Source organism: Ceratina calcarata, unplaced genomic scaffold (assembly GCF_001652005.2).
Source record: "Ceratina calcarata isolate Rehan_Ccalc_2016 unplaced genomic scaffold, ASM165200v1 scaffold397.2, whole genome shotgun sequence".
Taxonomy (NCBI): Eukaryota; Metazoa; Arthropoda; class Insecta; order Hymenoptera; family Apidae; genus Ceratina; species Ceratina calcarata.
This window is the reverse complement of record NW_017163090.1, coordinates 660,880-687,808: the sequence shown is the minus strand read 5'-3', so window position 1 is coordinate 687,808 and position 26,929 is coordinate 660,880. Positions and strand designations below refer to the sequence as shown.

Below are 26,929 nucleotides of genomic sequence, written 5' to 3'. Positions count from 1 at the left end.
CACTCTTCGACGTTCTCCTCATTTCCTCTCGACTTTTCACACGTCTTATCAACCCTTTATGCTCGAATTTTCTTTTATCGAATACATATAGTGACCTCGAGCGAGCGATGTAGTTTATCTGTATTCCCTCTGAAGTTCCTCGTGTCCTATTGATTGAAGTGTTTGCCTCGCTCATACTTTTATGTGAGTGTAATGGAAAAATCGTTGAAATATGAGAATCGTTAGCGTAGGAAGAAAATGATTCTGCATTTCCTTTGATTTGTTTTCTATGAAATATGGCGTTACAAATTGTCACTAATTGAAATCGTGGCACATTAAATAAATAATTTTGTAATGAATATAATGTTTGAAACAAAAGATCTTCATAAAAATAAGGAATCATATACTATTGTATATTTTCCAACATTTACAGTAAACCATTTAATCATCGAGTATGTCAAACTTGTCAACAAATGAAGGTGCGTGAACAAGGTATTAAAAGCGTTATCTATATGCGAAGCTGACGCATCCAATTCCGGATAGAACCGTTGAATTTGTCACTAGGCGACCGTGCCCTGCTCCTGATAAGCTGTCGCCTGTTGGAAACTTATCTCTCCAGTTACATACTCCTCGTCTCTTCGCGTCAATCCCGTTTCGCCGCGAATTAGTCCGCCGAAGTTTAATAGAACAACTTACTTCGTTCTCGATCTTAAACTCGTACAGTTTGCTTCTTGTAATAGAATTGCGTAATCTCCTATTTGTACTTCGATTTACTATAAAAAAAGAGTACGTTCTCCATTGTATTTCTTTTAATAACATAAATTCGCAATGAACGACCTGTTTGATAGTATCGTTTGAAAGGTTCCACGGTACCTTTGCACTTTCGTTGTAGATATCTAATATTTTATTCTCCGCGGAACCGTTTTAAATGTACTTTCCTTTTAACGGACGCCGTAAAATGGTGCGCTGTTCGATGTCTACAAATCATTCCTCTCTTCCCTTTGAAGAATCCCTCTCTGAAAAAGCTTCGCGAAATTCCGCTCCGTTGCAGCCATATACTTCACTCTTTTTCTTGTTCCGCGCAAAAGAACTCGGCAAATGGTTCACCCACGCTCCACGGTTTCTCTCGATGATGCACGGAAAACGGTGTGCGTGTCCGTACACGTTTGTGTGTGTATAATGAAAGATGTATTGGAAAACGGACAGAGGGGCTTCGATGGTCGCCATAAATTGCCCACCGCCGAACGAGAAATATATCTCCCTTTCGCTCACGGTCGCAGGACGAACATCAAAGCTTCCGATGGCCTACATAATTTCGCCCACCTGTTCAAAATAGATTTAGTGCTACGAAAAAAAAATGACACTCTTTTGCTCAATCTCAAAGCGAATGCACAAAACAGAATTCTCATTCTCTGGAAACATTTTATAATCTTATTTTGGATACGCGAGTTTTTCATTCGAGATCTTTTATATTGCGTTTACGATTAGAATCTTTGCGATCGGCCGAAAAACGTGAATTTTTCCATGGGAAAATAGGTCGTACGGCGGGACTGTTTGGAAAAATTTGTTTCACCGGTTAAACGTCATTTCACGCACTGTTTATGAAGTAATTTGGCAGGAACAATCGGACGTTATGCGCTGACGATAAACTTTCATCGGCCGGGTGAACGCGAATGCTCTTTGCTCGCTGCCGCTGCTTGCTTTTCAATTAGGAGTCACGCATTTGGCGATTTCGCGTTTCACCGTAATCAAAGTAGAAACGATTGCATAATTAATCGTAAACGAGAGTTTCGTTCTGATGAGCGAAATCATTTTCGATTTGATACGTGCGTTAAACATTTCGTGATTATTTAATGAAATAATCATTAGTATTTATTGGATAGCCAGATATCATTAGATACTTGTTTACTGACTGCAGCTCGATCAAATTACATCAGATCTTTATCTCTTATTACGATTCCGGGTACAAATACTGCTTCAATGCGCATCATGAAACGAAACCCCGTTTCCAATTCTGTTACGTACGGATAAATACGATCGAATTGAATTTTCGTCTGTTTTGAACATCGGATAACAGAAGATGAAGATCAAAAGGGATAAGATCTGCCGGAAACGATTTGGATTCCCTTTCCCATTCTCTGAACGTAATTACCCGAGCGAGTTAACGTTTTCCTTTTTTTCCTAAAGGAGAAAGACCGATAAATGCTAGCGGAGTTACTGGCTGCAACCGTTTCACCGATCGTTAGAAAACAGAAAGAGAGAGAGAGCGAAGAAGGGAATCGAGGGCGAAGCACCCTCTCGAAAAAACTCGAGCGAACCGTAAACAATGCCGCTTCCCCCAGATAATGTTACTCTTTATTGCACGCGTTCCCGTGGCCCAACGTCGTGAATCTGCAGTTTAGCATTATCGTTCTCGGAGATGAACCTCGACTTCCAACGATCGATACCTATACACAATCGCATCCAGAGCACTGATCGCTATAGACGTGTACTAATGATAATGGCCCCAATTAAAATAGCTGTGACCATCTTCAATGAGGCCTTCTATACGTTTCTCTGGCATGAATGTATGAACATGTAATACTATCACACATCGTTATCAGCAGATTATACTCTGATTATAGTACAGAATGAAATAAATTGCTAATTCAATTAAGAGTATACAATGAAGTGATCCTTTCGTCATTTAGATTTTCCAAAATATTCCTATACCTTCTACTCTTTTATTAAAATCGCTTTTAAGACAATTCTAAAACTTCCAAAGAACATAAATCTATCAATACAAAAATATTGAATTTTCGATTGAATCGTATCGGTTAATAGAGGAAGTCGAAATAAAAAAAATTGTTTTTTATTCGTCCCAAAGTTTCAATCTATTCCGGAGATATAGGCTTCCGACGTTTAGGCGCAACGTTTGGTATTACTGACACAGTGACCTAGTTACGTGTATCAGCTGAGTGCCTATCGATTTCGCGTTTCACCGTAATCAAAGTAGAAACGATTGCATAATTAATCGTAAACGAGAGTTTCGTTCTGATGAGCGAAATCATTTTCGATTTGATACGTGCGTTAAACATTTCGTGATTATTTAATGAAATAATCATTAGTATTTATTGGATAGCCAGATATCATTAGATACTTGTTTACTGACTGCAGCTCGATCAAATTACATCAGATCTTTATCTCTTATTACGATTCCGGGTACAAATACTGCTTCAATGCGCATCATGAAACGAAACCCCGTTTCCAATTCTGTTACGTACGGATAAATACGATCGAATTGAATTTTCGTCTGTTTTGAACATCGGATAACAGAAGATGAAGATCAAAAGGGATAAGATCTGCCGGAAACGATTTGGATTCCCTTTCCCATTCTCTGAACGTAATTACCCGAGCGAGTTAACGTTTTCCTTTTTTTCCTAAAGGAGAAAGACCGATAAATGCTAGCGGAGTTACTGGCTGCAACCGTTTCACCGATCGTTAGAAAACAGAAAGAGAGAGAGAGCGAAGAAGGGAATCGAGGGCGAAGCACCCTCTCGAAAAAACTCGAGCGAACCGTAAACAATGCCGCTTCCCCCAGATAATGTTACTCTTTATTGCACGCGTTCCCGTGGCCCAACGTCGTGAATCTGCAGTTTAGCATTATCGTTCTCGGAGATGAACCTCGACTTCCAACGATCGATACCTATACACAATCGCATCCAGAGCACTGATCGCTATAGACGTGTACTAATGATAATGGCCCCAATTAAAATAGCTGTGACCATCTTCAATGAGGCCTTCTATACGTTTCTCTGGCATGAATGTATGAACATGTAATACTATCACACATCGTTATCAGCAGATTATACTCTGATTATAGTACAGAATGAAATAAATTGCTAATTCAATTAAGAGTATACAATGAAGTGATCCTTTCGTCATTTAGATTTTCCAAAATATTCCTATACCTTCTACTCTTTTATTAAAATCGCTTTTAAGACAATTCTAAAACTTCCAAAGAACATAAATCTATCAATACAAAAATATTGAATTTTCGATTGAATCGTATCGGTTAATAGAGGAAGTCGAAATAAAAAAAATTGTTTTTTATTCGTCCCAAAGTTTCAATCTATTCCGGAGATATAGGCTTCCGACGTTTAGGCGCAACGTTTGGTATTACTGACACAGTGACCTAGTTACGTGTATCAGCTGAGTGCCTAGAGTCTAGACCGATGGTGAGTCGGTCACCGTGCGAAAAGGATAGCACTAGCGACGCCGAAAAAATTATAGTTATCTTGCAATATCTCCGGAACCAGAAGTGGGATCAGGATGAATCAAACAGTATTTTAAATAGAGAGCTTTTCTGTTTCGAATATCGGAAGTCTCACCTGTTTATGGTGGGTATCTGTTGCAAAGTTATAGCCCATAAAACTTTTACGATTTGTTACCTTCTACTGTGCCAGAGTGACGGGATTTGCGAGTTTCTAACAATCGTTAGAATCTGAATAATTATATAATCGTAAAATTCTTACAAATCAACTCCAACCAGCAACTTATCTGACAATAGTAACTCTGCAATTAATATAATCAGATATTTAATTAAGTTACGCAGATTTCATAATTGTTTTTTTACTTTAATATAAAATTGACATTATTATTTTATGTCATCGTTGAAGAAAAAGGATTTTCTTTATTGAATTCGACTTTGGTCTTGTTCGAAGAGTAATTCGTCAGGATAAAAAAGCTGCTCGTAACAGGGGACGTGTTTCGGTTTTCGATGGCACGCGATTTTTCTTAGCTGGATGGAAGAGCTTTTCTGGCCCATCGATTAATCGACAGGTTGAGTAACGGTTTCTGCGGAGATTCGACATGATGATGTCACGGTCTTAATAGGAGAAGACGGCGATTGGCGAATGGACGCGTCGCCGTCTACCATTCCATGTCGATAAACGCCGATTTCCGACGAAACTATCTGCTTCCACTGCGTCAACTCCTGCGGATTACTCTTACAATTCTTTATTTCACGAAATAATCAAACTTGCGTTTCAAGAAAAAATGCAATCTTTGTATAATACGATTATCGTTTCAAACAAAAACATATCATTTTTAATGGAGATGGAGACACTCTTTGAACTATTTATTTGAATAATGAGGTACGCATGAACCAAGTGAATTTTATCATTCATCATACATAGTTTGACATGAGAAAATGCAGAATGAGTCACACAGGTTTTTGCACTTGGCACAGAAATGCAGATCGGATGGAATTTCGAGGAACAACCACGCGAGTCAAAGTTGGCTGGGCTTGAAAAGCTAGCAAGAAAGTTGTTGAGGCCCGCAATTGTTTCAGCTACTGAATTATTTCAGTCGCGTCTTCTCTGTTATGAGAGAAATACATATAGGTATACACGATCGTTGATGACTGAATTATCTGTAGACAGTCCTATGCGTATAAAAATAGAATTCAATCTCTGCTTGACATAATACTTGCATGTCTCTGTATACATTATTGATATTTTTTTTTCCAATTCAATTATCGAGTTATAAAATAGATTAATTTTATCCAAGATCTCAGTAGTAATTCTTAATCTTATCGATATTAAAAGAGAAATTAAATATCAAATTCTGTCTGTCATTATCATTTCCATAATTTCACTAAAAAGAGTTGAGTCTGTTGAGAATACCGGATGCCGTAATCACGTGTTCTAATCGTGGAAACGCAGGCGAATCTCGGCAACAGAATGGGAGCTCGATAAACTCGATTGTCTCGAAGCGCGACAGCTTGCGACAACGAGGAATCTGGGGTAACGACAAAGCCGACAAGCCGTTCCGACGAGAAGGTCGCGTTCGTCGTCGCGCAATCCGACCGACACACGACGCGACGTTTCTAATTCTATTTCGAGAATACGTGACGAGTTTCTAGCTTCTAACAGTCCCTCGCGAGCGTGCGAAGCACGCGGAACAGCGTCTTCCGCCCAGACGTCAAGCTCGCCGTGAACAGAAAAAAATTCGCGCTTCCGTTTCGAATTTCTGTTGGGAAAATTCAGTTTTCTTTATTTTTGTTATCGATAGATGGACAGGATTTGTTAAATGGATGATTAAAAGAAAGCATCTGTTCAAAATGTTTGCTCGTTTGCTGTAATATAGTATAATTAATAGATAATGTGTTGCATGAAGAAATAGTTGAAGGATGTTTCTCAATCATAAGAGCAGTAGTTAGCGTAATATTATGAGAGTTCAAGAACTACTCATTCGGAGCTGTGAACATTTTGTTAGGACATTAAAATATCCCGAGTGAGGCTAAATGCTTTGTGAGAAGGTGAGCATCCTGGCAAAATTTGTATTTCAAGTTTAATTAAGCACGACGATTTGTTAATCTAACGTGTACAATTCTCTTATAAAATACATCTTCAAAACAGAATTCATTACTCACATTACGTTTAGATAAGTTATTTTCAAAATAGAGTATTATAATTCTGACATAAATAATCATCGACATTACTTATATTATATTATATTTGAGAGGTCGTATCGTTTTTAAAAAAATTAAATATTCAATCTTCAAAGAAGTTCGATTGGAATCTAAAAACTAGTAATTAAAATACTTCCGCCTATTATTCGGTGTAATATCAGTCTGTCTCTTGAAACGAACGACTAATTTCTCCTCCGCGGATCCGTCAACCGGATCGACCTTCGTTCTCGTCGTTATACGTCGTTGACGTTATTAGCAACATCGTCGGCAACGATCCGCTTTCGAATTTCCATTGGCGGCGATCCAAGAGGATCTCCGTGAGGAAAATCCGACGGCGAAGAGAGAAGGTCGACGAAAATCTCATTTTGCCGCGGTGATTCGTCATCAGCGTGGAATTATTTTGTCTTATACCTTTTATGATCCGCTTAACTACTCCGCCTTTCACTTCTTTTTACGCGTCCATTCATTTTTCATTGACATTAAGAATCTAATAATTTTTTCTTTCGGAATGTAATTCATGATTTTATTATAACATTTTGTTATATTACATATTCAGAGACTAGAATTGTTCGTTCTCATTAATTGTTCAGTGTGTGTAAATTATTAAGTCTGTGTTCACTTTGTAAAAATAATTTTCAATTATTTGCATGTACTGTGATTTCTTTATTAAATAATCATTGAGATTAGAACTCTATTATTCGGTGTAATATCAGTCTGTCTCTTGAAACGAACGACTAATTTCTCCTCCGCGGATCCGTCAACCGGATCGACCTTCGTTCTCGTCGTTATACGTCGTTGACGTTATTAGCAACATCGTCGGCAACGATCCGCTTTCGAATTTCCATTGGCGGCGATCCAAGAGGATCTCCGTGAGGAAAATCCGACGGCGAAGAGAGAAGGTCGACGAAAATCTCATTTTGCCGCGGTGATTCGTCATCAGCGTGGAATTATTTTGTCTTATACCTTTTATGATCCGCTTAACTACTCCGCCTTTCACTTCTTTTTACGCGTCCATTCATTTTTCATTGACATTAAGAATCTAATAATTTTTTCTTTCGGAATGTAATTCATGATTTTATTATAACATTTTGTTATATTATATATTCAGAGACTAGAATTGTTCGTTCTCATTAATTGTTCAGTGTGTGTAAATTATTAAGTCTGTGTTCACTTTGTAAAAATAATTTTCAATTATTTGCATGTACTGTGATTTCTTTATTAAATAATCATTGAGATTAGAACTTCAACAGCTTGGAAACAGTATGTTTAATCAACGGCAACGTTCGATTCCGAGGTTTCCCGAGTTTCGCGTGGAAAGTTGACAAAAACAGATAACCGTGATGTCAGTCCCCTGGTCAACGATCCGAAGCAGTATCTAGCATCTCGGATTTATTTCTAGCCACGGTCTAATCCCTTGCCAATGATCATAAATATTTCCAGTAGGCATTTTTAAGTAACGACGCTGTTGCCCAAAGTGGAAACTCGCTAATTTTTTCGTTCTGTATATCTTCGCAATTTATGTATTTCATCGCCTCGTAAAGCAATTTTATAGATTCAGTAAAATTGAAAGCGGGTCGAATCGAGCGAGCCATCAAACTTTTATTCATTCTAAAAATCGCTTCGTTAGTCGCGCGCGTATTACCATAGATTTTTCTCATTCATATTCGAATAAAAATTTCCGCATCTTCAATGTGAATCTGTCGAATTGAAAAAAACGGGAGAACAATTTTTTTCTGGCTACATAGATGATACTACGTTATATCCGAAGGATGTACAGCGTTTCGTTGAACGGGGTGACAAAGTAATGAATATTGTCAATCTTCTTTCTCAGCCAGTAAAGCAGGCTATAGCCGCGAGCTGAACGTAAATCGTAGTTTACGCGTGTGTCCTAAGCGTGCCGGCTTATTATCGCACGGTGTCGCGTATACCCTAAGGGATGGAAGGGGAATTTCGCAATTTCGAGGCGCGCTCGGTTCGTATTAGCCGAACGTGACTCGTGGGAAGGTGGTAGGATAGGGGTGGAACGAGGCAGCGTAATGAAGAGAAACTACAGCTGGATGCGAAATCGCCCAGAGTTTTCGGGATAAAACTAAACGGTTCCCATTGTGAAACACATTATACGTTACGAGAGTTAATGACTGCTGCTGCAGCTACTTCATAAAAATTCCCTAAGACTCTCATTGTCTACTTATGAATTTACTATAAAAAACTTGAGAGCGACGCCGAAATTTATATTAAGAAATATAACAAAAAAAGCGTCTGATCATAAAAAGTCGAACAAGATTTGCTGAAAAGCTGTGGGAAAGCAATGGATTTGGGGTGTGCAGCCGCTCGCGCGATATCCACGTACGTTTGTCTCCGCTCTGACGGTCTGGAATTTTTTTTTTCTGTTGCAGAGCCGAAGAAGGAAAAGACTGAACAGAGTGCAAATGGCGCGGTATCGCCGAGCGGTGAGCCGCAATCGAATCAGGGCACGGCTACGATCGGCACCACCGGTAGCGTGCCGGTCACGGCCTCCACCCCGAATTCGGGAGATCACCAAAAGCCGAGCAGGCCGAACACCCTGGAAGCCAGGGTGATGGCCGGGAGACTGATCTTGTTCGACAGTGAGTACAGATCGAACTCGCGAAACTCTTATTTCCTTAACATCTACTAACAAGCCTCTCAGTTGAAATACCATTTTTAAAATAAAGTGATCGTTTCATGATCGATAAAATCAGTTTCTCAGTAAACCACTATAGTATTAAAAAACGAAGTTGGAAAATAAAATTGATAAGATTATTCATAAATGTTCGAAATGGGACACGAAGTAAAAGAAACACTTTCGATTAATTACATGATTACATTATGACGAGTGTGAAGCTTAAAAATATGCAATGCGTAATCACGCGTACTTAATGTCTCCCGGGACATAAAACAAGATGATTCTAATAATATCGCGAGAGGTGGGATGGCTCGTTAACAGGAAGTGCCGTAGTCTCGCGAGCACGTTCCGCAAACAGCAACTCTGACCTGAATAAAATGCACAAACATTAATAAAAGCGTAATAGAATAATTAATAACTGAAAAAAGAGAACAGTAATCTGCATAATATCTTGTTCTCTTAAACAGGAAAGCAAAGAACACACTTTCTAATTTCTCACAGTTTCGCATGAGGCTTTTCGTGCGAAATCTCGAATACGTGGTCGAAGTAAACAAAAAAAATTCGCTCGTGCAATAAAGGTTATATTCTATACTGATCGTCGGATTTTCAGATTATGTTGCTCACCCGACGATTGCAATAATAGCTTCAAACCAAAAAAGAGGTTCGGCAAAAAAGCTTGACGGTTCAACAATCCAGCGACGAGTAAGCCGATGTTATATGAAACGACGCGCGTTTTATCGATATTGAGATCAGCGATTTTACTATTAGGAAACTTTTAGCCAATTTAATATCGCGAATTTTTACGGTCGGCTATTAAATTCCGACAACGGCAAACTCGTATTGAAAATTGTTATACTACTCGCAGGCTTACTGATCATTAATCTTTTGCCGAGTTATTGACTCTTGGAGAATTATTTACCCTTCCGAACTTTAGATATTTCGATTAGCTGTTCATCCATATTTAAACAAATATTCTTTGTCAAAGTTTTCGCTTGGTTTGATGAGTCTTGCGAAACAGTAGATCGGAGTTAAAGGAAAAACAGTTACAAGGTATTAAAAAAAAACGGAACATAAGTTGGAAAGACCAGTACATGGTCAGATATATAGTGGAAAATGAATGAAAGTAGGTTACTACTTCAAATATATAATTTCTTAAATTAAATCATGTATTTAAATTGTTCTTCAACCTTCCTATTAAAAAAAAGTCTGTTTTACTTAAAACAGATTATTTTCTAAAATCATTCATAAGACTGAAAATAAGTCTTCTAACAATATTTGTAAACTGTACTCGCAGACACTGTTTAAAGAAGTTGAATCAAACTAGAATCAACTTCTAACTACAAGTTTCTTCGACGAAAGAAAATTACGTCGAGTATCGATAAATCGAAGTTTCCATTAAAGCGGCGAGCGGTCGTCTAGATTTTTTCACGGAAGTTCTTATCGATACGGGCGGTAAATTTTCATTGCGGGGGAGGAAAGGAAGCCTGCCCCGGCGAAACGATAAACTTTCATGCGCCGTCAGCCTCGTTCTCGCGTGAACCGCCTTTAAAACTCTCGTTTACCTTCGGAACTTGAAAGTTCGCTTTTATCTTCGACTTGTCCCTGTCCGCGCCGGCCGCCCAATTTACTTCTCGACAGCCGCTATACAAACCGCTATCAAGGAACGCGATCTCGCCAGAACGTTTCCTGCGAATTTTAAAGGCCAATCTACGAGGCAAAAATACATCTCCGGTTTTCAACCACCCGCAAGGAGTATTTCCCTCCACGAGGAAAATTTTTCATGCTTCGTGACAACTGGATGAAATGAACTTCACCAGATGGTATTGAACATTTAATTCGCATCGGAAATGTTTAAGAAGAATCGTCGGTTCTTATTTCTTGTACCCTTTTATGAACTAACTTGAAATGTTATTCACATGAACTCTCATTAAATGCTGTTTTCTGTAGAAATATAGATTTTCTGCTCTTTTTTGCGTCTAGATCAAACGTAACATTTTTCTTTTAATCAATGAACCTTCTACCTTTATAATTTATATTTCTGTTAATTAGTATGAAACGTAACTAATGAACATACCGTCGGGTAACATAGTTCAATTAATTAATTGCAGTCTTTCTATGAAATATTTCTACTGATTAACAGAAGGATTTTGCGATGCTGTAATTTTATTACCTTTACACTTGATCGTGGGGTCGGAAATTGTTTTGGGATTCATCGCGGACTTTAGGCAGAAAATTCGAGGAATTCGTGCGATCCATTCTGAACTATTTCCTGTGCCCGAAGTTCTTTCCAATGAAATGTTGGACGCAGAACGTTGTGGTTACAACATCGTCGATCGCGAAGTTATTCAGCAGTTTTTTGGAACAAATGAGAATTCTGGAATTTACGACTAACCCATGGTACTGACGTAATTAGAGAAAAGTATTTAAAAAAAACTTTATTTATAGTGTACGCGTAATTTTTGTTAAACTGACAAGTCAACATGATCCTTTAACATTATAAATAAAAGAATGTTTGATAGACCCCGAAGAAATGTTTAAGAAGCGTAAGAGGCGGAAAAGTTTTTTAATAAAGTTCTTAATGAAAGACTAGCTCGCGAATTACTTTGCAAAACACCGTGCAACTTTCCCCCGTGGAACTGACGATGTTAGAACTTGTCGACTTGACGAGGATCTTAGAGGACCGAACTTTCTAAAGACCTATGCCAGTTTTTAATTAAATACTTCACAACTCGATAGTGTCGTGTAATTGTAACTAAATTCGAAAATAAGTTACACAGTAACATTGTTTCATCCGAAGGAACTCCAGTACCGAAATAAAATTATGTGAATATTTTTCTGTCTGATTGATGATTTTAGCAATTGATTCGTTGTCCAGTACACGTGGACAAGAATGTAGTAGAACAAGGTTCGATGCACAATCTTGTTTGTTTCCAGTGGACAAGGGAGTTCTAGACCAAAGCAGCGAGAACAACCAGCAAGTGATAGAGAGGTGTTACCCCCTGCCGCCTCAGAACACGTTGATGCTCTCGGAACTTCCGGAACCGCCGATACCGTTGAGCGAGATCGGCCCGATTCCGCCGCCTCCGATGTTCAGCTCCTCGAGTCCTACCCTGTTGATGGGCAGGCAACGACGAACACGGCCTCGTCGTTTCACGTGGGAGCCTTACGAGGCTGACGGTTCGTTTATTTCGATTACACTACCTCAATCTTATTATCGAAGGCCATTAAAAGTTTCGCGACATTCGTCAATTAATATTTACAATTTAGTTGTCAGAGCTTGAGATGAAATTTTCTTTAATTTATGAACATGATATTGTTTAAATAAAAGTGTTCAATTTTGAGATCATAGTAGTATCTTCGATGAGTTAACTAGAATTTGTAAAAAGCGAGTTTTACACAAAAATCGTTTTACACCGTTTCACGATAATTCGTTCGTTTTACACCGTTTTACGATAATTCGTTCGTTTTTTGTTCTCGTTACAGAGGACGAGGAGGAGGTGGACGCGGAGGAGGAGGATAACATGTACAACATGCCGAGGATGTCGCAGCCGGACCCGAGCATCGACACATCCAGGTTCGAGGAGATACCCGCGAAGGAGCCTAAGTTTCACGCGGTGCCGTTGAAGAGCGTACTAAAGAAACGAAGCTCCGGTAGCGGGCCGGGCACGCCGCAGAACACGCCGACGCAGGAGAACAGGCCGTTGACCCTTCGCCAGGAGTTGCACGCCTCGTTCGTGTTAGCCAAGTTAGTGCAACATCCGACCGATATTCTTCTCCGATTAAAAGAAAAAAAAACGGAGAGACGAACCCTCGGACACCTCATTTCTATTTCTCGAAAGACTCGGTGGTTCAAAGTGTCAGTTTTAAATAGTATCGATCGTTTACTATCCAACTTAATTCTTTTACTTTATTACTTTTATATTCATTAATTTTGTTTTATGAGGTAACGATAATTCAATAGTTTCAGTGATGAAAATATTATTTAGGATACTTTTTTATTTCATTGAATCTATGAATTTTCATTAGCGATGATCCAAATGCAAGATAAAAGATTAAATAACATCCACGAGTCTTTCCCGCGTTCAAACATAAAAAGAGTCATCTTCAGGGTTCCTAGATGTTGATAATAATTGAAACTTGGTCTCAACCTCTTCAAAAGCCGCTCTTAATTAGCATGTAAATTTAAAACGAAGAATGAACCCTGAAGAGCCTAGCCTGGAACATCGTTCTTCACCTTCCGGCCTTGTCACCTCTCTTTCACGCGCACGTGCATTCATCTTCCTGCACTCACTCTCTCCCGCCCTCTCTCTCTCTCTCTCTATATCTCTTTCTCATCTTCTGTCTCGCAGGTTTCCTCTCATTCATCGTGTCGTTCGCATGGATGAGTGATCGCGCTCCTTTCAATTCTATTTCGGCGAGTTTCCGCGTACCGATTCTAGTTTTCAGAGTTGATGCGTACTAATCTCGGATCGTTAACGTGAATGGAAGATCTATTCTGAACTTTAATCACGGCATTCAAACACGGTGTATGTTCCGGACTCGGTAATTATTTCAGTAGAACAGAGTACATTTTGTTTGTACGTTTCATTTAGTAAAAAAAGTTAGATAATATTGAATATTTAAATGTTTAATTTGTTTGGAATGCGAAAAATTAATTGAAAAGTAGAAGTTATTTTATTCAAACTGCGGATAAAAGAATTAAGCGCAAATCTCGGTTGTATTACAAACGTCAGTATGACAATATCTTTAGTGTCACGCGTAACGTAACTCATTCTATAAATTCTTTGACGAGGTGTCATAACAATGTCGCGTATTGAATCCAGATTAAAGTACAGAAACTCCTTGCACTCTGGTTCTGAAGGAGAAGTCGTATTTCGTCGAAGTCGAAAGTTGAATCGAAGGGATCGAGAACGATGATTCCGGTAGAACGAATTCATCATGAAAAAAATTGTAGAAGAGGTCGCATCCGATCATAATCAACATTAACAACAAAAAAACACGTTGTGTGTCAGTCATTTAGTTAAAAGTATGGTATTTTTCTTATGCTTAACACCAGAAGGCCACCGTTGAGGCCTAGGATGAGAATATGGTAATTGGGCATTGGTCTAACTAAGCATGCGCGAACCGATATGATATATATTACGTATCCAGATTATATATTCACGGCGGTTGATCGCAGAGAATCAGCAATATTCTAGCCTCTCTCTCTATTTCTCTCTCTCTTTCTCTCTCTCTCTCTCTCTCTCTCTCTCTCTCTCTGTATATACAATCTTTCTCTCTATTTCTTTTGTATCTCTGATATAATATATTTCTATTTTATTCTCACTGTTTTCTCCTTTTCTCTTCTCTTTGTGTATATTGATCTCTTTCTCTGTCTCTTTCTCTCCACATTTCACGCTGTTTGCTCTCGTTTTATCTCTTTATATCTCTGTCCGCAAGTCGGGTGAAAAGTCGTTTCCTGTCTTAAAAGTGTTATATTTTCCTAAGGTATATGAAATAGCACGTTCTTCTTGCTCGTATTGTCTGTCATTCATTCAACATGACCGAACGCTTCTTTTTCCCCCGAGTCGCAATGTATTAAAACATATAACTTTCTGACGGTGACAAATATTTTAAAAAATATATAAAAAATATTTCCAAGTGAGAAAGTGAACGTCACAAAAATATTTATGGTGCCAATTCATGTATCTTAGAAAATTACATTTTTATAAAATGAGGAATGACTTAATATCCCGGCTTTGCGAATTCTTCTTTTTCTCTCTCATTCACACTTACTTTCTCTGTGTCAGCATCAAGAGCGCCGTGAGCATGGTAAACGTATATATTTAACGACCATTAAGCATGAGAAAACCCTAGGGAAAACCCATGAAAATTGTCGCTCACGCTTCACACGTTACATTATCTCACCTCACCGTGAGAACCTCGGAGAGCCTCGAACCATCGATCGACGAGAACGAGGATCTCGAGATCTTCTTAGCGACGAGTCGAGACGCATAGGGGGGTGGGGCAGGGATCGACGGTGGCGGTAGTTCGCTTGACTCGTACTCCTTTCCTCCTCGCTGTAATTAATCGGAACGTCGCTGGGCACCCGTTGACGTTTCTCTGCTTCACGTGTTTTACCTCTGTATATTTGTCTACACTGCGTACTTTATCGCCGCGGCTTCCACGCTTTTTTCGCTCGTTCGCTTTCACGACAGAAATGGAGATTAAAAATTTCTCGATCTCTCCCTCTGGTACTTAGCTTAACAAATTGTTCTGCAGTTTAATTTAACTCTTGTCCGAGCTAAAACTACGCGATGCGACGCTTAATTGAGCCATTATAATATGATATAGTTCCTTCGTCATGGAACTAGTACGAATGATCACTAAGAGTGATACTCGGTTTGAACAGCTGGAAAATAGCAGTCATAAAAGTAGAGCCCAGATGTTTAAACAATTCGAGTTTGCATTCTTTGTAATGTACGTGTTTGTTACTACAATCCTTTACTACTCGCTACTTTGCATCTTAATTCCTTGCGCTGTACAAATTATTATAAATACTTAGAGTAACACACTTACTACGAATCAAATTCATTGTGCGAAGGCTTAAGACACTATAACTTCCAAAATTATTCTGCTTAATTAAATCCATCCTAAAAATGTCTCCGACTGTATAAAATCCAAATTTACACTTGTTCCAGTAGCTCTGACATCAATCCTATTGTGAGTAGACTTACTTTTCTTAAGAAAACGGTGGCAGGAATCAAGTAATTCATTTCACCCGTCCACTCTGTTTCTTTTATTAAACGAAATAATCTACATAAAAAAAAATAGCTCTTGTAGTTTCATTTTATGATATCTATCGTTGCTATTTTAAACAGTCCGTATGAAGTTGAACGCGAAAAAAGCGTGTCCGCGAAGGGAACGGCGTTATCTGCGTCGACGTCGTTTTGATAACCCAATTCCGTTTACGGACAGCGTGTGTCCGTTTTACAGGGTACCCGCAACTTGCTTCTGTTTTCTCTTCATCGACGTGTCACGCGCTGTGCATTAGAGATTTCTGTTTCACTCCACACGAGTATTAAATGTATCCATGCATTGCTTGTTTAATTCATTAATTAAATAAATTTTAGATTCAATGCAAATCTTAAAAATTCGTACTTGCGCAGAATTATTCAGATAAAATGATAACATGCATTAAGTAAGACTGATAATTTTAATGATAGATATGTTTAATACGCGTTGAAAATTGGGATCTCTATTGTGCACCACGTTCGACTCTTGTATCGTTGTTTCATATCCCTCCCACATACGTGTACATATTCAAGCATCTCGTATTTGAAGCGTGGTAGAGCGTAGAACATTGGTTCGAGTAGCGTCGGCCAGCGTCGAGCATCCCGTGAAATGAATTTTTTAATAACGCGTCACTGTTTCTTCGTGACGATTCTTTCAGCAGTCGACCGGTCAGATTTGGACTGGCTTTACCTTGCACCCTTGAGAACAAGGAGAACGCGAGGCCATACGTGATAAGGGAAGACGCGGACGGCGAGCCGGGGGACGGCCAGGTGCTCTACAGGGACGAGTATGAAGATGAGAAAAGTAAGTGCAAGTTCTGTCTCCAAAATAAAAGCGGTGGATGAATGGAAAAGAAATTTTTTATGGATGCTGAGAAACAAATCAGAAGAAGATTTGGAAGCTTTGTAATAAGATATTTTAAAAGAATGGATTTAAAAATCGTTTCTCTGAAAGCATATAAAAGCCAGATTTGAGTATGAGCTATATAGCTTTAATAAATATCCCATTTCCGCCCCAGGCTATAGAATTTAATATGAAAGCAAATATCGTAAATGTCACTGGCACTGTCGTCTACTAAAAGATCTGCGACTTATATGTATATGCAAAATTCATTGCCGATTATATAAATACAGATAATTTCATTAGTGAATCCTGATGCATAGGATAGGTCAAATCCAATCCCAAAAATGATTCGTTGAATAAAATATCTATTTTGCTAGTGAAAATAGTATTTCTTTTTATTATTCATAATATTATGAATTAGTAAATGAATTGGCCCCTTAAAGCATAAAGAATTAAAATGATCTGAAATTCAGTCCAGAGAATGAAAAATGTGAATACGTGAAAAAAATATGTCAGTCCTTTGACCTCTAATTTAATATTAAAATCTATAAAAGCTATTGGCTTTTTATAAAAAATTTCATCAATATTTCAGAATTTATTAATGAACGTTTCATTTACTTGATTAGGCCACGCGTTTGATATTCTAAAAAATACAGTTTTTAAGAATATCCCACATTAAAACAGTAAAAGACTTCTGCGTAGGCGGATTCGTTGAAAGTTGGTTTAATGAGAAACACGAATGCGCATCCCTTTGTTGTCCAATTTTGTTCTCACATTTTATCTTTCAGAAGAACGAATTCTATAAACGGAACTGTGGCCGGTCATTGTTTTTAATTGAAATTTCTTTCCCCGTCCCAACCCTCGCGAATCGCTTGACAGTTAATCCCAGGAATTGCACTCGTTAATAATAATTCTTCCATCTTGTTGCCTTCTTTATGTTTGAAGATTCCCTTTGAGAGAATGAAACCTTTGATACTTTGCGGACTCGTATAACGCGTTTAACAAACTCGGAAGTGATGAACATGTTACAGATATAGGTGCATGATTCTTGTTTAACGACGAACGTAATTTTTAATCTTGGGCTAATTCCACTTCGTACATCCAATTAGATACCACTTCGCGTCTCTCTCTCAACAACTTCGGAGTACAGAATTATCTCGCAAACTAAGAGCACCCGAGATCGCGTTCATTAACTTCGTTTACTCAGTTTCGAGTCATATATTGAAACAGCGCTGTTGTAAATATTTAACCAAAATTTTCGAAACTTTGTACAAATTTCTCTGTACTACTAAAACACCATGTGCGAACTTTTCATATTTCTAACAAAAATAATAAAATCAAGTAATTAATGTCGACGTTTCTCGGACGGGATAAGTGAAAAAAAATTTGAAATCCATAATGAAGTAATTGTTTCGATAATTAAAAGAGATTGAATGAACTGGCTGTATTCGTGCAAATGTATAGAGGAACTTTTTGGTGATAAAATAGAAGGGCCATAAACGAACCGATTGGCAAACACTCGAAATCAGCATCCGCGGGCCGTACTAATTATACACGCGCCACGATACGTTTATTCGCACATAGACAAACGCGTGATCGCGCAAACACCTCGAAGGTTATATTAATCCCCGAAGATTCGCTGGCAAGCGGTTCGGTGTGTTTCTAGCCGTTGTTTTGCCTCTAGTTTTCCGCCTCCCATCGGCGATTCGAGTCACGATTTATGATTCCTCTCGCTGAGGACGAAGGTTTCCGCCGTTCCGGTTGAACCTAACGATCGCCGCGGAGTATTGAGTGAACGTAAAATTAAAGGGTTGCTAGTGAACAGAGCAATGACACCATGCTGTCGATTTGGACCGTATCGACTTTGTCGATGGCCTGCGGATCGAGCGAACCCTCCAAAAGGAAGGAACTCTCGTTGCGGCGCACCGTCAGCTGCTCCTCCGTTTTCGACGGTAAATCGAACGGCGAACTGAATTTTTATAATAGAACGGTACCAGTTCGATGCAAGATTACCGTGGGTCTCGATATAGTTTACTGTTGCTATTAAACAGTATGAACATCGACGTGCAACGATAGCGTGATTCGGTTGCCAGAAACAGTGGTATTTAACTTACCTTAACGATTTGTGCCTTCTAACAAACTGCGATGTACTTCGTTGATAGATTTTTTTTTTTTTGAGAACTTTAAACAAGAATTTTATTGTCTTATAATTTGATGTTTAACGCGAGGGTGATAAACGAGACGTAAAAACCGTGTGACTGATGTTTTAATTAAGATACGCTAATTGGTTTTCACTAATTGTGCAGGCCGGTTGGCAGCAAAGATTGCGCGCAAGGAGTCGTTGTCGTTGAAGCTTGCCCTCAGGCCAGACAGGCAGGAGCTCATCAACAGGAATATCCTTCAGCTGCAAACAGACAATGAAAAGCAGGAAACGAAGCAGGCGATTGGTGCCAAGCTCATCAGGTGAGGAAAACATTCCATTTCTCTCTTCTTACGTTAAACTAATTGTTAAAAGCGTTTCCTCTTTTATAAAGTGGATATAACGGATTACTTTCAAAAATGATTTTCAAGAAACAAACCAGACCCATATAAAAAGATCCTTCGTCAAGGATCTGCTATGTTAAGAAAACAACTCGTTAAAACTCAAAGAATGGAAGACCGCGATAAAATAAAGGGAAAAAATACAAGATCATTAAGAGCTTTGATAAACCCTGCGTCCTTGGCGTTAGTAAAATGAAAAGGAGAAATAATAAACGATAGAGAAAGCCGCAGCAGTTATTATCCGAGGACGAGTCATTGATCGCTAGCATTGAAGAACGCCACTGGAACCCGCCAACCCGTCTCGTATCTCGTATCACCATGAATACGGTGTCGACGATGTCTGCTCGGTAGAAAAGCGGCCTCGACCGAACGTTCACGATATCGGGCACGTAACATCCGCGTGAATTTATTCACTGCGCATTGACGCGGCAGCCCTAAATTTAGGAATTAACCGAGAACCAGCGACGATTTGTTTCCTCAAGCGTCTGGAAACCTATCCCATGAATCTTCTGACGTGATTAGTACAGTATGAGAATCTGGTATGCCCTTGATGATTTTTGTGAAGCGCATTCTCTTGCAAGAAAGAGCAACAATCTATTCTAACTTAAAATTGTAAAAATAATTACTGTCTTCCAATTTATAAACAAATTCATTATTAAATTAACCAATTCCGTTGATACTGATCATCAATAAAGATATATCACGCAATTCATATACTTTATATCGAATCCAAAAGAGATAGACTTTTCTAAGTACTGAAAGGCAATTCTTGAAATGAGCAATGGAGAGTTGGTCCGACAGCTGTCAACGAGGAGATTACGTCGATCACGGGTGCAAACAGTTGACCACGGATGTGTGCGATTCAGTTGTTTGGTTCCGCATGGATTTTACGCGACCCACCCATTGACCATTTGAACCAATCGAGCGAAAAGCGGATTAAGAGAGAGGTGATAGGATTCCACTGATTCCTGTGGCATTCTTGTTTCAGGCGGCTGAGCATGCGGCCGACCCAAGAGGAACTTGAGGAACGAAACATTTTGAAAAGTAAGCATCCAACTTCCTATCTATCGAGCTTTCCGACAGTCATATCATACATAGTTACTTTAAAAATCTGCTTAATTCTAAATTACCGAAATCTTTACGATCTCTTTTATTGAACGAAATTTAGAAAACTAATTTTATTTTATTCGCAGAACAAAGTCCTGCAGAGGAGAAGAAGCAGAAAGAGGAGAAGAAACGGTATCTCCTGCGGAAACTCAGCTTTCGACCAACTGTCGAGGAGCTCAAGGAGAAGAAGGTAAATTGCATTTGTTTCGTACAAGTAGAGTGCTAGTATATCAGATAAAGTGAGGACAGAACTGATGGGACAATCTGTTGTTCGAGTAGATCATCAGGTTCAACGACTACATCGAAGTGACGCAGGCTCACGATTACGACAGGAGAGCGGACAAGCCCTGGACGCGATTAACACCGAAGGACAAGGCGGCGATCCGGAAGGAGCTGAACGAGTTCAAGAGTTCGGAGATGGCCGTTCACGAGGACAGCCGACACCTCACTAGGTAAGCAGCTTCTCAATTACAAATATATTCAAAATTACCAAGATATTTAAAATATCTTATGATTGTTTAGCTGTTAAAAAATATTTCAATCATCTAATGCAATTTGTATTTTTGTTCGGTTGCAGGTTCCATAGGCCATGACATTTGCAATGTGTACATGAGGTGCTACAGTGTTTGCTACAGTGGTATAAGAATAGGTGAAGGTGCGGTATTGTGGCCTCGCGTCGAGGCTGAATAAGAAAAATGATGTATATCTCGGTTGACCGTGGCTTTCGTGAGTCAATTCACGACGGAGGAGTTTCGCGCGTTAACTCCTCGGGCACGGTGACGGTGATTTCGTTCTTTTTTTCTTTTTAATTGACGTCGCCGCGTCGTGTTGTCATTCGTCGTAAATCGTGTCACGCATCATCAAGTAACAGCCAGTTCATCGTGGATCATTCGCGTCGAACGACGAACGTCTCCATGACGTCGACGAAGATTGTGATAGAGCGGTCCCGATGGATGATTGTAGAAGAAGAGGAAATGAAGGAATATTTGAAGAAAGAAGAGTTTGCAAGGAAGGATCACTAATTTCTCTTAGTTATGATTCGTATACACTCGAGCTTGTCCGACTCGTCAAAATAATGTAATATTTCAAGCGTTCAAATTCTCGTTTCAATTCGTTCGATGCCAAAAAAGAAAGAAGAGAGAAGATGAATTATAGAGGTAATACCTCGGATATTCACTCATTAGAAATTTGCAACTTGGAGAATCAAACGTTGTATGTATATAATAAGATCCTCTTTTGTACGAGAATAAAGCTCGCCGTTCAAGAACATAGATAGTAATTTGTTCTATCGTTCCAGTTGACAATTTATGGCGAGAGATATCTTTGAAGTAAACATACAGATTTTGAAAATAATGAAGTAGATAGATCAAAGATGACGTGACCAACGAAAAAAAAATTTTGGCTGGCGTTTAGCTCGCGTGTAAACGGATCTTTCCGTAGATTTGACGGTACACCGTGAGAACTTCTCTTTTCCATCAAGCTAGCTCATCAGTGTCACCTGGCATCAAAACAAACGCGTATATGTAAAACGATTCTTAGAGATCGAAGATAAATGGTTTTAACGTTCGTGTGACATGATGATAAATACCTGGGTATTACAGTTTCTCGAAATGCTCGACGTGACAAACGAGATCGGGAATAGAAGAAAATATACATACATAAAATGGAACGCCGTCGATTAAAGAGATTGGTTTTAACTTTTTCTATTGTTTTAAAAGTATATGTTAGTTGGATCGGAGATATTTTTATATTTGTTGACGTTTAACAGACGGAGAAACAAAAAGTATTTGTTGAACAAAGCGAGACGAGTTTACGCACTTTGTTTTTATCGAAACAAACGAATGAAAAAAAACCCAAAAAAATGAAAAACGATAACTAAAGCTTTGCGGTATGTATGTATATGGCGGCTGTTAATGTAATTTAATCGATACGATTTTACGGATCGTCATTTTAAATCGACTAATTTTAATAATGGTGAATTCGTTGTTCGTGTCATGCTGGAGAATCGTTTACTTGTGTAGTTTTATTACGAGTTAAAGAATCGTTCCATTCGATAAGCGCGGACAGAGGTGACGTCCTGTGTATTCGACAACTGTGCGAATTAATCTATGACAATCTTGTTCGAATTGACAAGAAAAAAAAATACTATTTTTTTCTTTTTACTGCCAGGTATCACTATTTCTCTATTCGCGAATCTGCCTTGAAGGGCGGCCGCTTATTGACTTATATTATACGAAACAAAGTACGGAAACACGAAAGAGAAGGAGCGATATCACGTGAAGAAAACGGATACGAATTAAGGAATGCGTTCCGTTTTCGTGAAGGGAGGAAAGAGAGAACGAACAAAAAAGATGAAACCGAAGTGATGAAAATATGCATTGTGCAATTACACACTTTGTACAGAAATAATATACATAGCGCGTACGTTAGTGGTTATTAATTATTGTTATTGTCATCGCTATCGACGCTGCGATCAATCGTTGATTTTTCGATCACGCATTTCGATCGTGGAAGCATCGGACTTGCGAAGCGGTAAATTGAATAAGAAAAATACAATTGTCTACGCCATCGATCGTAGAATAGCGAAGATACGAAGGAGAACGTTCTGAGAATTTTCTTCACCTTTGTGTCACTGTTCGGGTCGATGTGATCATTCGAAATTTTGTTATACGAACAGCAAATAAATTTTCCTATTTCACCTGTCCAATTCCTTTCGGCTCTCAGATTTTGAACAAATACGAACAAATTTTATTATCAATTGTCTGTAAAAATTATTTATCAAGTATATATTTTAAACAATTATTTTAATCGTTTATGTAAATACGAGAATTTCCCTCCATCCTTTATTTCATAATTTAAGCAATTGATCAGAAACCTCTATGGAGAGAATAAAATTTTAACATTTTCATTAGAGCACGTTCTTAATTATGAATACACGATTCTTCAGTTTAACCCAAATTGGATTGAACAATAATTCCGGGAGCAACGTAGAGAATTTTATACAACATTCAACTCAGACAAGGCACAAGGGCAAGAAAACGAAACGGAAGATCGAAATTCGCTTCGATGTATTGCTCGCTTAAAAGCTCCCCTTGAAGCTTTTTGTCATTGCAGCATGTGATCGTCATCCGTTCTTAAAAGCTGGTGTAAATTCGCGTCGAAACCAATTTGCCAAAAAAAAGGAAAAACGAAAAAAAACGGAGAAAATCTCTGACACCTTCTGTTTCGATGAACGTCGTGCGATTAGAAGATAATCAATCTTATAGACACGAACGAGGAGGAATCATAGAGAAGACAGTTAAATCTATTAAAACTGGTTCTTCTTGTCGAGAGATCAGAATATTTCAGTCATTTTCGCGACATTGGAGAATTCGTATTCTTCCTCTGTCTGAACTCGAGTCACTCGAGTTTCCTCCTGCGGACGTTGAGTCGTGGCAAACGACAAATCGATTTTTCCTTCTAAATAGTAATCTAGTTTTAACGATCACCCAATGTGGTGGGAGAGGATCAGTCAATAAACGATCCTTCTCTCGTGAACCCGTCGGTGAACTCAGTTGTTCGATATTATAAGCAAGCAAGCAGAGCAAAAAAAAAGTAATGAAAATAAAATAATAGAAATTTTCGCGGTCGTCGAAGGTGTCAGCCGAATAGATAAGAAGGCGATGAGAAAGGGGTCGAAGGGAGAATAAGGCGAAGACCTCAGTGAACCACGGAGACGTACGTGATTAGGGGAACGATGTAAGAAAAGCAGATAGGGGGATGAGAAAAGCGTTTCTCTCTCGTTCCATAGGTCGAGCGTTGTGGCTACCGTGTAGTCGAATTAACTGTATCCAATTCATTTTTCCGCGTTGTCTGCTGCGTGATGTGTGTGCACAGTGAGTATGCGTGTTTAATTAAATTCGGAGAGAAAATGTGCGAGAGAAGGTGAGATTCGATTGGCAGAGATCGATAATGTTTTAGGGGATGGAAACGAGTTTGTATAGGAGGACGAGAGTAAATATGGGAAAAATTAAGGAGAGAATATTTAAAGGAAATTCTCTTCAGAATTTTCTGATTTTGTTCGTTTACTTTCTAGTTTCTTTTCCTTGTTTGCTTCCTTACCTTGAACAATCTCTATTCGTTTTCGTCGCGATCAACTATCCAGGATAAACGATTTATTAGCAACGTGTACAGGATACGAAACGCAATGCGTAATAACTAACTAGACGACGAGCGATTTGTAAATAATAGAAACTGAAGAGGGACGATTCTTAGGCGTAAAGAAAGAAAATGAAACACATACCGTAATAGTGATCCACGCTATGAAGAAAAAAAAGAACGATATTACGCGTGCCAGGATGAGTGAATAATTTATAAGTATTCAGCTCTAGATGAGAGTAAAAAGAAATTAAAGAAAACTGGCGTCCTAAACGCGAGCGACATACAACCATATAAATAATATAAATACTATACATATAAATATATACATAGATATATATATTATTATATTGAAATATGCAAGCAGTGTGTGCGTTTTTCAGCACAGATAGTTGGTATTTTGTGTACAAAAAAAAATAATGAAAGGTGAAGCAAGGAGAAGAATGGGAAAAAGTAGCACGAACAAACAAGCTCAGAAAGAACAATTTTGTTAAATACTTTCGCCGCGCCCTATCCGCTCTGCGTGATCATATTATTATTATTATTATTATTATTATTTTATTATTCTTATTATACATTAGTATTGTATTCTAATTATCGTATTTTTATCTATTATCATGATTTGTGTAGTAGGAAAGGCGCGATGAAATTATTCGACAGCACTGACACAAGAGGACGAACTCTGTTGTAGGAGAACGAATAACGTTCCCAAGCAAACCGAAAATGCAGATACTCTATTTCATCTATAAGAAATACTCCTTCCTATCACACGTCTCTCTGCCATGAATTATATATCAGTCCCATTGAAATTAGATCCTCTCTATCAGAGCCGTGCATTTTCGATTTGCTCAATCTTTTATGCGATTTGTCGCGCCGGCTCGATTACCTCAGGATCCGTGATAGCGTCTCGTTATTGTAACGGTTTGGATTTGGATTGCAGGTTTGGAACTTGACGTTTTTAGACATTGAATTAAATATATCCCTAATTATTTATACGGTTTAAAATAGCTGCATTAAAATTACAGTTTTTTAATATCGAGAATTCCCGAAACTCGACAAGTTTAAAATACTATTTATAAAAAGATATACATTTACCAACAAATAAGAGAATACAAAGTTTTTTGGTATTAATATATGACACTACAAAAATTCTTGTAAAGTAAAAATCGTGGGTCGCGTGAAGTCGAGCTGGCGCCTACGCAGGAGTAAAAAAGAAAGGAATAGTGAGAAAGAGTGAAGTAAAAGTCAGGCTGTAAAAAAGAAATTGTCGCGATCAGTGGCCGTGCCAAATACGGCCGATTCTACTTGTATCATAATCTCTTACGATAACCCTATTATTAAACAATAACGAAGAAAAGAAAACCGTAACAACAATAAGAAAACTCGTAATTTAAGTGAGCGTGAATAGACACAAAAAAAATACATACACTCGGAAAGAGACACACACAGAATGAGAGAGCGTGAGAATGCGAGCGGAAGAAAGAATGCGTGAGGATTATAAATCGTGCGACGAGCATATACGCGAGTTAGTGACTGCTGTGTCATTAAAAGAAACTCGTAACCACGAACGGGATCCACGGCTTTCAGACGCTGGTCTCTCGATATTTATTCTTACCTCTTAATCCGTCTTTCCATTTTTAATCGAAACCAGAAAATACTTGATTAGAGAAATATCCAATCCGTATCTCTAATCCTGTTTGGAAATTTTCATTCTTCCGTAATTGATTTTTATTGATTCGCGATATTTGCGTATTTATCAGAAAAATTTTATCACAGGTGTTTTATAACATATGAGTCGTTTTTTTATCAAGATCTATTTTAAAATAATCTTACGAGAAATTGACGAGTTTTATATACTTTTATCTGTTTTTTTATTAAGATTTAATTGGAATATATTTTAAAATGTCCAAGTGTATACACTCTCTTATTTAAGGAAAGTGCAAACGAACAAAAATATATGGACATAAAAACAAAATAACCATCTGAACAGTGTAGGGAGAATAATAAAAGAAAGAAGTAATCAGCAATGCGTGTCTTCTTCCCCACAGCCAAAAACGTTGATCGGAAAGAAAGAAAGAAAGAAAAGAAGTATCGCGAGACCAGTGGCTGTTCCAGCCGACCCAAAGGATTTTTACCAAAACGACTTCGCGGGTCGCGAAGTGGAAGCAGTTATACATATTATATATATATACATATATATATATAAAATATTAGACGTAATTAATCGACTTTCGTTTTTGTAAACGAAGTCGGACCTCTGCCGTTGACTGTACAGCCGTGTGCTTCCCCTATGATTGAGAAAATGGGAAGGAAACGGCGACAAATGTGCTTTTTCCTTGTCGGCTTTTCTCGCGCGTGGCGAATTTTTGTAAAACGCTGACGCGTCCCACAAACGATCGCTGGAACGTGTCAGTCATTTTCTTTTTATACATTCATTTTTCCGCTTATAC

The 26,929-nt window shown here is 38.4% G+C and overlaps 1 protein-coding gene across 10 annotated transcripts in view; it reads left to right on the top strand.

Annotated features, from left to right (window-relative positions):
* LOC108626341 (phosphatase and actin regulator 4) overlaps window positions 1-26,568 on the top strand; it is a 220,771-nt gene extending 194,203 nt beyond the window's left edge. For 6 of the 10 annotated variants that reach the window (XM_026814731.1, XM_026814734.1, XM_026814733.1 and 3 more), the window contains 10 exons: window positions 8,830-9,039; window positions 12,012-12,254; window positions 12,561-12,822; window positions 14,134-14,166; window positions 16,510-16,655; window positions 19,001-19,157; window positions 20,224-20,279; window positions 20,429-20,532; window positions 20,622-20,794; window positions 20,920-26,568. In XM_026814731.1, the coding sequence (XP_026670532.1) occupies window positions 8,830-9,039; window positions 12,012-12,254; window positions 12,561-12,822; window positions 14,134-14,166; window positions 16,510-16,655; window positions 19,001-19,157; window positions 20,224-20,279; window positions 20,429-20,532; window positions 20,622-20,794; window positions 20,920-20,935 (1,400 nt within the window). In that variant the 3' untranslated portion in view covers window positions 20,936-26,568. The remainder of the gene's footprint in view (window positions 1-8,829; window positions 9,040-12,011; window positions 12,255-12,560; window positions 12,823-14,133; window positions 14,167-16,509; window positions 16,656-19,000; window positions 19,158-20,223; window positions 20,280-20,428; window positions 20,533-20,621; window positions 20,795-20,919) is intronic. The other 4 variants (XM_018026948.2, XM_018026951.2, XM_018026950.2 and 1 more) reach the window with 4 other exon arrangements.
* The last annotated feature ends 361 nt before the right edge of the window (window positions 26,569-26,929 follow it).